This window comes from Hyla sarda, chromosome 8 (genome assembly GCF_029499605.1).
Source record: "Hyla sarda isolate aHylSar1 chromosome 8, aHylSar1.hap1, whole genome shotgun sequence".
NCBI lineage: Eukaryota > Metazoa > Chordata > Amphibia > Anura > Hylidae > Hyla > Hyla sarda.
Window position 1 is genome coordinate 34,446,298 of NC_079196.1, and position 12,166 is coordinate 34,458,463.

A 12,166-nucleotide genomic window follows, 5' to 3' on the forward strand; every position below is an offset into this window, starting at 1 on the left:
GCAACGATCAACTGTGATCGCTGCGTCTAAAGGGTTAACAGCGCGCGTGACCGCGAGTGGTGACGCACGCTATTATCCCCGGGTACCAGGACCAACCCAATATGACGTGGGGTCTCCGCATGACCTCGTGTTATATTGCGGGAGCAGGACGTACAGGTACGCCCTGTATCCCCAAGAGGTTAAACGTAAAATTCGTTACGAACATGGCAACACCTATAATGTATAGGTTTGGTAATGGTAGGTTTTTCCTTGCCCCTCGCCCGGTCAATCCTATAAATCTCGGCAGTTGCGGCAGGATCCCGGCTGTGATTGACAGCAAGGGGCCCGCTGATCTCCTGCACAGTAAGAATGCAGGATGTATGCATATAGCCAGTTAAACTAACATGTTAGCTGCAACAATGCATGCATATGTCCTGTAGCGGTAGGGGGTAAAGAATTTTTTTTATATATTATAATTATATATATATATTATATATACACACACACACACACACGATTCAGTTTAAAAAAACCAAAAAATAATTCAAATTACACATTTCCTTTAAGTTCAGACAAAATTAAATTCTGCCCCAGATCTATCTGCAACTGTTATGCTGACTGAAGGGGATGTTATGTGTGCAATGGCCTCTTCAATTTTTATCAGCACAGTTCTATTTACTGTGTAGCAGGTGTACCTTGTAGGAAATGAGGCTGAGCGCCGCATTAAATATTTCTATAGATATGCAGTGTATATATAATTACAGTTCATAGTGGTCGTCTAACAATGACAAAAATGAAATTACAATAACCAGTTGTAATCTAGCAGGGATCCTATACATGAGTAGTTGTCTTTATTTCCAGTCAATCACATCTTAGATTACATTTGTGGCTGATGTGCTGCTCTTGAGCTGTTTTACCTCCACTGGGCTTTTCATTTCATCAGGTTTCTCCCAGGTAGACTGCTTGGTCTCAATATTATAATAATACGTCCTGCCATCTGGGGATTTATGCTCAGTCCACATAGATTTCTGCAATTAGAAAAAATGATGGTATAAGAATAGGAAAACTAATCAATAAGTCTGTTAGGATGCAACAAATGATGTCAATTACCGGTTTGGCTGGTTCTTCATTAGCGGTGCTATTAGTTGTAATAGATGGTGGCGCTGAGATGACAGGAAGGGGTGACTAGGAAGACAAAAAGACACTTTATTATGCTTTTTTTCCTTTAACCCCTTAGAAACTCATGAATGATCTAATCTGCCACTAAGGGAGCATGGAGCAAAGTTGACAGCAGCATTTAAATGTATGTTCGAGGGATTGTTGGTGGTGCAGCGAGTCGAATCTCCTGGCCGCAGAGCTATTGCAGCCAGGAAATCCGTTGTCCTGGCAGCCAGAGGGCTTAGCTGAGCCTCTACGGCTGCCAATCTGCTCCGATTGGTAGAGCCCTTCTGGGGCAGGCTCTACCAATAGACCACAGATTTAACGGATCAATGCAGTACATAGGTACAATCTAACAATGCAGCGTACAAGTCCCTTAAAGAGACCAAAAGTGTAAAAACCCTTTATATAAATTAACCCCTTCCATAATAAAAAAAAAATAAAAAGTTAAAAACAAAAAAAAAATGTAACTTATTTGTTATCGTTAAACTACAAATCATGGCGCGCAAAAAAAGTAAATAAAAAATTTTAAAAAAGTTTTTCCCATCTAACAAATAATGCTTTTGGTTTCAGGTATATTTACTAAAAAAAAAAAAAAAAAAAATAAAAAATAAAAAAAAAAATAAAAAAAAAAATACAATGTATAACTGGTACTGCAAAAAACAAGTCCTTATGGGTGCATAAATGAAAATAAATAAAAAAAAAGGTAATGGCTATTAAAAAGCATAAAAAAAATAAATTGCCAAAATGAAAAATGTACCTATTCCTTGATGGGGGTAAATGAAACTAACATTTATATGTACATATTATAGATGATTAAGTTCAGGAAACTTACTGGTGCAACCGCTGACTGAGCTGAAAACAAAAAACAGGAGATAAGTTATAAAAATAGGCCAATAAATTACATGCAGAACATGTATAGATCATAACATATAGGCATATATATTCTAGATAAGACCAGATTAGGCCTGTCCAAACCACGGTGCTTTGTGTGTGTAGAGAATCTTCACAGGATTACATAATTGTTTGCTTAAAAAGATCTTGTGCACTGAATAAGGATGACAAAGGCGGGAAGACAGCCAAGTCTGAACTAGTCTCTAGTGGACCCGGCTCATCCAAATAGTACAAATTAATGGCCGATATGTGTAACTTTCTGAATGTATCGTCAAGATCACTGGGCCATATGATTTCCGTGGTAGATTCCAGCCAACCTCTCACAATCAGCTTGTCACCACAGTAGGTCTTTAGAGAGGAAAAGTTGCACACACAGTATGAGCTTTAATAACAAAGCCAGAAAACCTCTATAGTAAATCCTTACCTAGTGTGGGGTCCATGCTGTTTACACCCGGCTGTAAAAAAAAACAAAAATCACAAAAATTAATTGTGTGAAAATGTAAAAACGACAAAGAAAAATAAACTAAATAGACAATGAATATAGATACTTTACCTGTATACCTGCTGGTAAGGTGCCAGGTGCTACATGGGTTGTCATCATCATGCCAGACATGAGAGAAGGAATCATAGGCGCCATCTGTACAAGTGGAAACGTAATGAAATGAGCAAACGTGCAGAGGTGAACAATCGCGCACAGCTTGTTTTATTAAAGAGGTACTCTGCTGCTCAGCGTTTGGAACAAACTGTTCCGAACGCTGGAGCCGGGAGCTCGTGACGTCATAGCCCCAACCCCCTCATGACATCATGCCACGCCCCCTCAATGCAAGTCTATGGAAGGGGGCATGACAGTCACATCCCCTCCCATAGACTTGCATTGAGGGGGTGGGACGTGATGTCATGAGGGGGCTATGACGTCACGAGCTCCTGGCGCCGGCTCCAGCGTTCGGAACAGTTTGTTCCAAAAGATGAGCAGTGGAGTACCCCTTTAAGTCCATTCACTTTATTTACAGAAGCATATTACATGATTTAACTTTCTACTTTACCTACCTGTCCCATCTGATGAGCACCCATTGCCCCAATCAATGGTGGGATCATGCCTGGTGGGGCCAAACCTGGTCTTGGAGGTAGACCACCCATTCCCACAGCAGGGAAATGGGCAACAGGATTGATCTGATAAAATAAAAAAAAAATACATGCTTATACTGACTGTTTAGATTGTCAGGGAAAATAAAAAATAAGATGTGTCTGATCGCAGGGGTCTGACTACTGGAAGCCCCCTGACAACTATTTCCAGGATTGGGGCCCAATTCATGTAGTGGAGAGCTGGTATGCCCCCCATGTATTTTCTATGGGAGCATAGGGAAGAGATACCTGAACACTGTGTTCTGGTATATTGAGCACTCACATAAAAAAAAGCATGAAAACTAAGCATCAGAGAAAGAGTATCACAGTCTGGTGAGATATTCTGATAAATCATAGAAATTAATTATTTTTAGTATATTGCTTTACTTTAACAGAGAATGAGAATGTTATAAGTGAGAATCCTAGAATCCAGTACTACAATAATAAAAATTATTTTACAGAAAAACGAAAATAAAGTGTTACATACATACTGCCCCCTCATCATGCGCGATCCATTTGTATAGAGCCCTGGCGGACTTGGTCCATTGGTACCATCGCCAGATGCCTGTAAGAGTTATACACAGGTTATTCTTGGTGTGGTTTACACTTAAAAGGATTTCAAGGGGTACTCCGCTGATCAGCGTTTGGAACAAACTGTTCCGAATGCTGGAGCTGGGAGCTCGTGACATCATAGCCACGCCCCCTCATGACGTCACGTCCCACCCTCTCAAAAGTCTATGGTAGGGGGCGTGACTGCTGTAACGCCCCCTCCCATAGACTTGCATTGAGGGGGCGGGGGTGACATAATGAGGGTGCGGGCCAATGATGTCACCAGCTCCAGAGTTTGGAACAGTTTGTTCCAGACGCTGAGCAGCGGAGTACCCCTTTAAGTAAGTAGTGCCAGTGGCACATTTCCAGACATACTGGCGACCTGGCTTCTGCATTTGGGTGTGCTCACACATAGTGTTCTGTGCATATAAGATGCGCAGGATTTGAAGCAGAGTTCAATGTAAGCTAATTGACTGAACACAGCTTCAAATCTGCAGCTTCATATGCTGCACATAAAATATGCGCTGGAGGCTGTATGTGTGAATATACCTTTATTGTATGGACAGAAGTCCATCTTTCGTTTGAAGAACAGCAACCAGACCTGTATTGCCTGCCCTGCAGAACATTCTTCTTTACACCCAGAACCTGAAAACGTGTACAGTACAGACCTAATACAGCTGGGAGTCTGATTCACTTGTATCCATTCTACACAATCTCTCTACAAGTTACACGACCTGCACTCCAGGCTGATACATTGTAGCAGAAGAGCCCTTGATGTATTCACCTCCCAGACAATTGTCTACAGTGGATCACGGATTTTACACAGGATTTTTGGTGTGTACTTGTCGCAAAAAAGTTGCACGTGCGACTTAGTGCTACGCCAGGCTGCGCGATCTCACAATCCAGCTGTTTTACACTAGATCGTTTTTTTACGTAGCTGTAGGCAGGGATTTACTAACTGCAACGTGTTAAAAAGATAAAAGCGGAGCCAGGAACCATGAATATAAAATACTACGGCATTGTAGTGCTGGGCGGTTCACCAGTTCATACCGAATAACAGTATGTTTTTCCTGCACGATATGAATTTCTCCTATACTGCAATACCGGTCGGGCCCCTCCCCCCTCAAATTAATGAATGAATTATCCGTCTCGCAACTTAATCGTTTCCAACGCCGCGGCCGGTGTGAGGTGGAATTTTGCAACCTCACACCGGCATCTCAACCATTTCAAGCGCAGGCGGCCAGAATGTCAACCATTTCAAGCGCAGACGGCCAGAATGTCAACCATTTCAAGCGCAGACGGCCGGGCGGGGTTGGGTGTATACTGTTGTATACCGTGGAACCACCATAAACTTACAAAAGAACCGCGATATGCATTTTTGGTCATACCGCCCAGCACTACGGCATTGTCATTTCAGATTCCCCGGCCTGGAGCTGTGATTGGCCAAGGGGTCTCGGCCAATCACCGCTTCAGGAGGGAAATATAAAACTACAATGCAGTAGTTTCACATTCATGGTAGCCGGCTGGGGAGCGGAGCGATTGTCACCTATGCCGCATGACTACAAATCCCAGCATGCTGTTACAGTAAGGACATGCTGGGAGTTGTAGTTGTGTGGTGCGCACAGGTGACAAGCACTCCACTCCCCGACCGGCTCACAAGAATATAAAACTACGGCACTGTAATGTCATATTTCCCTCCTGAAGCTATGATTGGCTGAGACCCCTCAGCCAATCACAGCTCCAGGAGAGGAATATGAAATTTCATATTCAAGGTTCCTGGCGTCTCTGCTGCCCACCGCCCGCGCATATATATATATATCACTCGTTACCCGCCCCAATATACCACACAACTACAACTCCCAGCATTTCCTTGCTGTAAGGGCATGCTGGGAGTTGTAATCATGCGGTGCAGGCGGGTGGGAGATAAGGGGGCTTCCCTGGCTGTTGCTAAATGATGGGAGTCCTAGTTTAGGAACAGGGTGAATCCAGCTGTTGCTAAACTGGAGGCTCGCTGTTGCTAAATTACAACTCCCGTCATGGGATGGGGGTTGTAGTTTAGCAACTGCTTGAGGCACCATAAATGTATTTACATATGTTTCATGTTCTTTTCATTTCAGATCAGTGTATGCAAGGGACTTCTTTGGATTCGGTGGATTACGTCAATGACCATTTTTATTATTTGTTAAATATTAATAAAATGGTTAACGAGGGCTTGTGGGGGGGGTAGTGTTTTTTGGAATAACATTTTTTTAAGCATGTGGTTTTACTTTTTTTACTTTTCTTAACAGGCTTAGTAGTGGAAGCTGTCTAATAGAAGAAATCCATTACTAAGACAGGGCTTAGCATTAGCCACAAAAACAGCTAGCTACCACTAACTCCCAATTATTCCCCCGATACCCACTGCCACAGGGGTACGGGGAAGAGCCAGTACCAACAGGCCCGGAGCGTCAAAAATGACGCTCCTGGGACTAGGCGGTAACAGGCTGCAGTTATTTAGGTTGGGGAGGGCCAGTAACAATGGTCTTTGCCCACCCTGGTAACGTCAGGCTGTTGCTGCTTGTTGGTATCTGGCTGAGAATAAAAAAATAAATAAGGGGGAACCCTATGCAATTTTTTATTATTAATATTTATGCAAGAAACGTGTGTGGTTCCCCATATTTTTATTCTCAGCCAGATACCAACCAAGCAGCAACAGCCTGACAATACCAGGGTGGGCGAGAACCATTGTTCTGTACCGCCTAGGCCCAGGAGTGCCATTTTTGTCGCTCCGGGAATGTTGGTACCGGCTCTTACCGGCCGAGGAATCAGGATGCCTGCTGTGGGCGTGTCCCTAATGGCACCCACTCCGCCCTTCTCCGGAGGGCGAGAGCGGGGAGTATGTACATAAAGTGGGGGCGCTCGATCCTGGGGCCCCTGGAGCAGAGACGGCATGCAGGATGCGGCGTGTGCAGCAGCAGGTGGTAAGGCTGGCCTCCTGCTGTTTAGCAACAATTCCCAGCATGCACAAGAGGGCATGCTTGGGCTTGTAGTTATGCAACAGCAGAAAACACAACTGCAACTCCCAGCATGCCCTTTGGTAGTTTTCTATGAAAAAATGTGCCTCCAGCAATTGCATTACTACAACCTCCCAGCATGCACAAACTACCAGAGGGCATGCTGGGAGATGCAGTTGTGCCTCCAACTGTTGCATAACTACAACCCCCAGCATGCACAGACAGCCGAGGAGCATGCCGGGAGTTGTAGTCTTGCAACAGCTGGAGGTCTGCCCCCCCCCCCCCCCCCCGTGTGAATGTACAGGGTACATTCACACGGGCGGGTTTACAGTGAGTTTCTCGCTGCAGTTTGAGATGCAGCAAATTTTCCACCGCAGCTCAAACTCCCAGCAGGAAACTCTCTGTAAACCCCGCCAGTGTGATTGTACCCTAAAAACACTACACTACACTACCACATAATAAAAAAGGGTAAAACACTACATATACCCCTACACAGTTACACCCCCCAATAAAAATGAAAAATGTCTGGTACGGCAAAAACTGAGCCTCCAGCTGATGAAAACTCACAGTATTAGTATCCAGGCATGCTGGCAGTTTTTCAACAGCTGGAGGCCCCCTGTTTGGGAAACACTGCCATAGGGCAATTTTAGTATCGGAGGCAAGTGTAATGCTTGGATCTGGGTCCGTCCCTATGCAAATCCCTAATTTAGGCCTCAATTGGGCATGGCGCTCTCTCACTCGAAAGCCCTGTTGTATTTCAAGGCAACAGTTTAGGGCCACATGTGGGGCAGTTCCGTACTCAGGAGAAATTGCCTAACAATTTATTTTTTATTTTTTTGGGGGGGGGGCTTTTTCTTTTCATCCTTATGAAAAGGTGAAGTTGGGGTCTACTCCAGCATGTTATTGAAAAGGAAAAAAAACATTTTTTTTCTTTCTGAGTATATAAATATCCCATACGTGGATGTAAAGTGCTCTGCGAGCGAACTACAATGCTCAGAAGAGAAGGAGCGCCATTGGGCTTTTGGAGAGAGAATGTGTCTGGAATTGAAGGCCATGTGCGTTTACAAAGCCCCCCCCCATGTGTCCCCATTTTGGAAACTATACCCCTCACAGAATGTAATAAGGGGTGCAGTGAGAATTTACACCACACAGGTGTCTGACACTGAATGTAATTTTTCATTTGCTCAGCCCACTGTTCCAAAGATCTGTCAAACACCAGTGGGGTGTAGATGCTCACTGCACCCCTTATTACATTCACTGGAGGGGTTTAGTTTCCAAAATGGGGCCACACGTGGGGGGGGGTCCACTGTTCTGGCACCACGGGGGCTTCGTAAACGCAAAAGGCCCCCGACTTCCATTCCATCAAAATTCTCTCTCCAAAAGCTCAATGACGTGACTCCATGTAAAGTGGGATTACAAATTTTGGGGGGAATTTTCTCCTATTACCCCTTATAAAAATGTAAAATTTTGGGGAAAACCAGCATTTTAGTGAAATAAAAAATAATTTATACATCCGACTAACGAAAAGTCGTCAAACACCTGTGGGGTGTTAAGGCTCACTGTACCCCTTGTTACGTTCCATGATGGGTGTAGTTTCCAAAATAGTATGCCATGTGTTTTTTTTTTGCCGTTCGGGCACCATAAATGTGACATGCCCCCCAAAAACCATTTCAGAAAAACTCACTCTCCAAAATCCCATTGTAGCTCCTTCCCTTCTGAGCCCTCTACTGCGCCCGCCGAACACTTGACATATACATGAGTTATTTCCTTACTTGATAGAAATTGGGTTACAAATTTTAGGGCGATTTCTCTAAAACTGGGTCTACAAGAAATGATGCAAGTATCAACAAAATTTTACCACTAACAAAGTAGAATATGCCACGAAAAATCAATCTCTAAATCAAAAAGAAAAAGCATCCCAGAGTTATTAATGCTTAAAGTGACAGTGGTCAAATGTGCAAAAAAAATGTTAGGGTCCTTAACCTATTAAGGACCCATGACGTATGCGTACGTCATGAGTCCCGGTCCTGCGATTTAACGCGGGGTCATACGGTGACCCCGCATATCGCGGCGGGCCCGGCGTCATAGTGATGCCGGGACCCGCCTCTAATAGCGCGCGGCACTGATCGATGTGCCGCGCGCTATTAACCCTTTAGCTGCGCGCTCAAAGCTGAGCCGCACGGCTAAAAACGAAAGTAAAATGTGCCGGTTAGCTCAGGGAGCTGTTCGGGATCGCTGCGGTATAATCGCGGCATCCCGAACAGCTGTAGCACAGGAGGAGGTCTTCTTACCTTCTCCTGTGCTGTCCGATCGCCGAATGAATGCTTCAAGCCTGAGATCCAGGCTTGAGCATTCAATCGCCGAAAACACTGATTGATCCATTCCTATGGAGATGGATCAATCAGTGTAAAAGATCAGTTAATGCAATGTTATAGCCCCCCCTATAGGAGCTATAGTACTGCATAAGAAAAGTGTAAAAAAAAAACAACATTAACCTTTTCAATTATCCCTTCCCCTAATAAAAGTTTGAATCACCCGGCATTTCCAAAAATAAAAAAAACATTATGTAAATAAAAATAAACACATGTGGTATCGCCGCGTGCGGAAATGTCCGAATTATAAAAATATACCGCTTTTTAAACCGCTCGTTCAATGGCGTACGCGCAAAAAAAATCCAAAGTCCAAAATAGCGCATTTTTGATCACTTTTTATACCACAAAAAAGTGAATAAAAAGTGATCAAAAAGTCTGATCAGAACAAAAATGGTACTGCTAAAAACTTCAGATCACGGCGCAAAAAATGAGTCCTCAAAGCGCCCTGAACACAGAAAAATAAAAAAAAGTTATAGGGGTCAAAAGATTACCATTTTAAATGTATACATTTTCCTGCATGTATTCATGATTTTTTTTCGGAAGTGATACAAATTCAAACCTATACAAGTAGGGTATCATTTTAACCGGTGTCATTTTTACCAAAAAATGTACTACGTAGAAACGGAAGCCCCCAAAACTTACAAAATAGTGTTTTTTCATCAATTTTGTCGCACATTGATTTTTTTTCTCCGTTTCACCATAGTTTTTTGGGTAAAATGACTAATGTCATTACAAAGTAGAATTAGTGACGCAAAAATTAAGCCATTATATATAATTTTAGGTGAAAATTTTTAAGAGTTATGATATTTTAAAGTTAAGGAGGAAAATTGAAAATGAAAAAACGGAAAAAGCCCGGGTCCTTAAGGGGTTAAGGTGAAAATGGGTTGGGTCCTTAAAGGATTAAAAGAAGACCATTCATGTGAAGTGGGAGAGCTCATATTACTGCTCAGATTTTAAGGCAGCAGGAAGCCCTGCTCAGATAAGACCGTAGTAAACTTGTTCTGAAGAAAACTACTGTCAATGAGAAAGGCTTCCTGCTGCCTTAAAGGGGTACTCCGCCCCTAGACATCTTATCCCCTATCCAAAGGATAGGGGATAAGATGTCAGATTGCCGCGGTCCCGCTGCTTGGGACCCCCGGGATCCCCGCTGCGGCACCCCGCTGTCGTTACTGCACAGAGCGAGTTCGCTCTGCACGTAATGACGGGCAGTACAGGGGCCGGAGCATCGTTACGTCACGGCTCCACCCCTCGTGATGTCACGGCCCGCCCCCTCAATACGAGTCTATGGGAGGGGGCGTGACGGTCACGCTCCTGCCATAGACTTGTATCAAGGGGGCGGGCTGTGATGTCACGAGGGGTGGAGCCATGACGTCACGATGCTCCGTCCCCTGTATCACCCGTCATTACGCACAGAGCGAACTCGCTCTGTGCAGTAATGACAGCTGGGTGCCGCAGCGGGGATCCCCAGCAGTAGGACCGCGGCGATCTGACATCTTATCCCCTATCCTTTAGATAGAGGATAAGATGTCTAGGGGTGGAGTACCCCTTTAAGCTCTTAGGAGCAGTATTACAAGCTCCCCCACTCACATTAATGGCCTGGCGCTTAGACTGTTTTCGGAGAGAGTGACAAAGACATCACAGCTACAAGTCTGACAGCTCAGCTGATAGAGGTATCTGTTGCTTGGTTATACTTTAGACTCCACACACCGGTTGTTCCCCCCCCTCTTGATAAGCAGTTTATTGGCAAACAATAAGGTTCCCATTCATTGACAGCAAGACAATGTGGTAAGATTTATCAAGCATTGTGCAGAGGAAGCAGCAGAGTCGAGGTTTTATTTTTCTTAAAGGGTACCTCTCATCAAATAAACTTTTGATATATTTTAGATTAATGAATGTTGAATAACTTTCCAATAGCATGTTAATGAAAAATATGCTTCTTTCGATTGTATTTTTCCCGATCAGTCCTGTCAGCAAGCATTTCTGACTCATGCTGGAGTCCTAAACACTCAGAGCTGCCAGCCTGCTTTGTTCACAGCTGGCAGCTCTGAGTGTTCTCCTTTGTGAACAAAGCAGACCGGCAGCTCGTAGTGTTTAGGACTCCAGCACGAGTCTGAAATGCTTGCTGCTAGGACTGGTAGGGAGACCCCTAGTGGTCATTTCTTCAAAGTGGAAAATTAAATAGAAAGAAGCATATTTTTTTAATAACATGCAATTGTAAAGTTATTCTGCATACATTAATCTGTAATATATCAAAAGATTTTTTGATGAGAGGTACCCTTTAAGCCTTTTTAAATGAAAGTTAGCATGTGATTGGTTGCAATGAAGCAGAATGGAGAAGCTGTCACGGTTTGATAAAATTCTCCCAAACTGGGACACATGTAGATCAGTGATCTCCAAAATGTAGACCACCAGATGTTGCAAAACTACAACTCCCAGCATGTCCAGACAGCCAACAGTTGTCCAAGCATGCTGGCAGTTTTAGTTTCACAACAGCTGGAGATGCTTTGGAAGCATAAGGCAGAGGAACAGTGAAGCAGTTACCCATAGAAACCAGTTAAGTGTGTTTATCATTTAATAAAAAAAAGGACTCAAAAAAGTGAAGCCTGGGACGTGATTGGTTGCTATGGGTAACAGCTCCACTGTTTCTTTGCACAAGTTTCATAAATCTCATAAGTTCCCATCACTTCTATTATCCATCAATGTAGGAAGAAACACACGGAAGGGCTCAGACCTGAATCACATAATAACCCATCACTGATTATAGAATACTGGGAGTTGTAGGTCTACACCCGGCGAAGCTCCCACACAACACCAGGTCTCCGGTAACGCAACACAGTTTAGGCCACAATCCACACCATATCCTCTCCGGCTACATAAAGAGGAGAATTATCACCGGGAGAGCCGGGTACACAGCGCCTCATCCTCCGGGGCCTAATACAATGTAGATCACATCCAGGAGAACCGCACAGACAGACACAGACACTCACCATGATGTCTCCTCTCCTGCCCCTACCGCCTCCCAGCAAAGGAAGCTCCTATTGGTCCCCGGCGCCGAACCTACGTACAACAACGTAATCACGGCGCGCACTGATAGGGGAG

The 12,166-nt window shown here is 44.1% G+C and overlaps 1 protein-coding gene across 4 annotated transcripts in view; it reads right to left on the bottom strand.

Moving 5' to 3' along the window:
• PRPF40A (pre-mRNA processing factor 40 homolog A) overlaps positions 1 to 12,166 on the bottom strand; it is a 59,146-nt gene that overhangs the window by 46,513 nt on the left and 467 nt on the right. For 2 of the 4 annotated variants that reach the window (XM_056536536.1, XM_056536539.1), the window contains exons 2-8: positions 3,641 to 3,718; positions 3,079 to 3,201; positions 2,585 to 2,668; positions 2,456 to 2,486; positions 1,973 to 1,992; positions 1,090 to 1,164; positions 897 to 1,007 (exon numbers count right to left, since the gene is read on the bottom strand). In XM_056536536.1, the coding sequence (XP_056392511.1) occupies positions 897 to 1,007; positions 1,090 to 1,164; positions 1,973 to 1,992; positions 2,456 to 2,486; positions 2,585 to 2,668; positions 3,079 to 3,201; positions 3,641 to 3,718 (522 nt within the window). Of the gene's footprint in view, positions 1 to 896; positions 1,008 to 1,089; positions 1,165 to 1,972; positions 1,993 to 2,455; positions 2,487 to 2,584; positions 2,669 to 3,078; positions 3,202 to 3,640; positions 3,719 to 12,054; positions 12,128 to 12,166 lie in introns of those variants that run through there. The other 2 variants (XM_056536537.1, XM_056536538.1) reach the window with 2 other exon arrangements.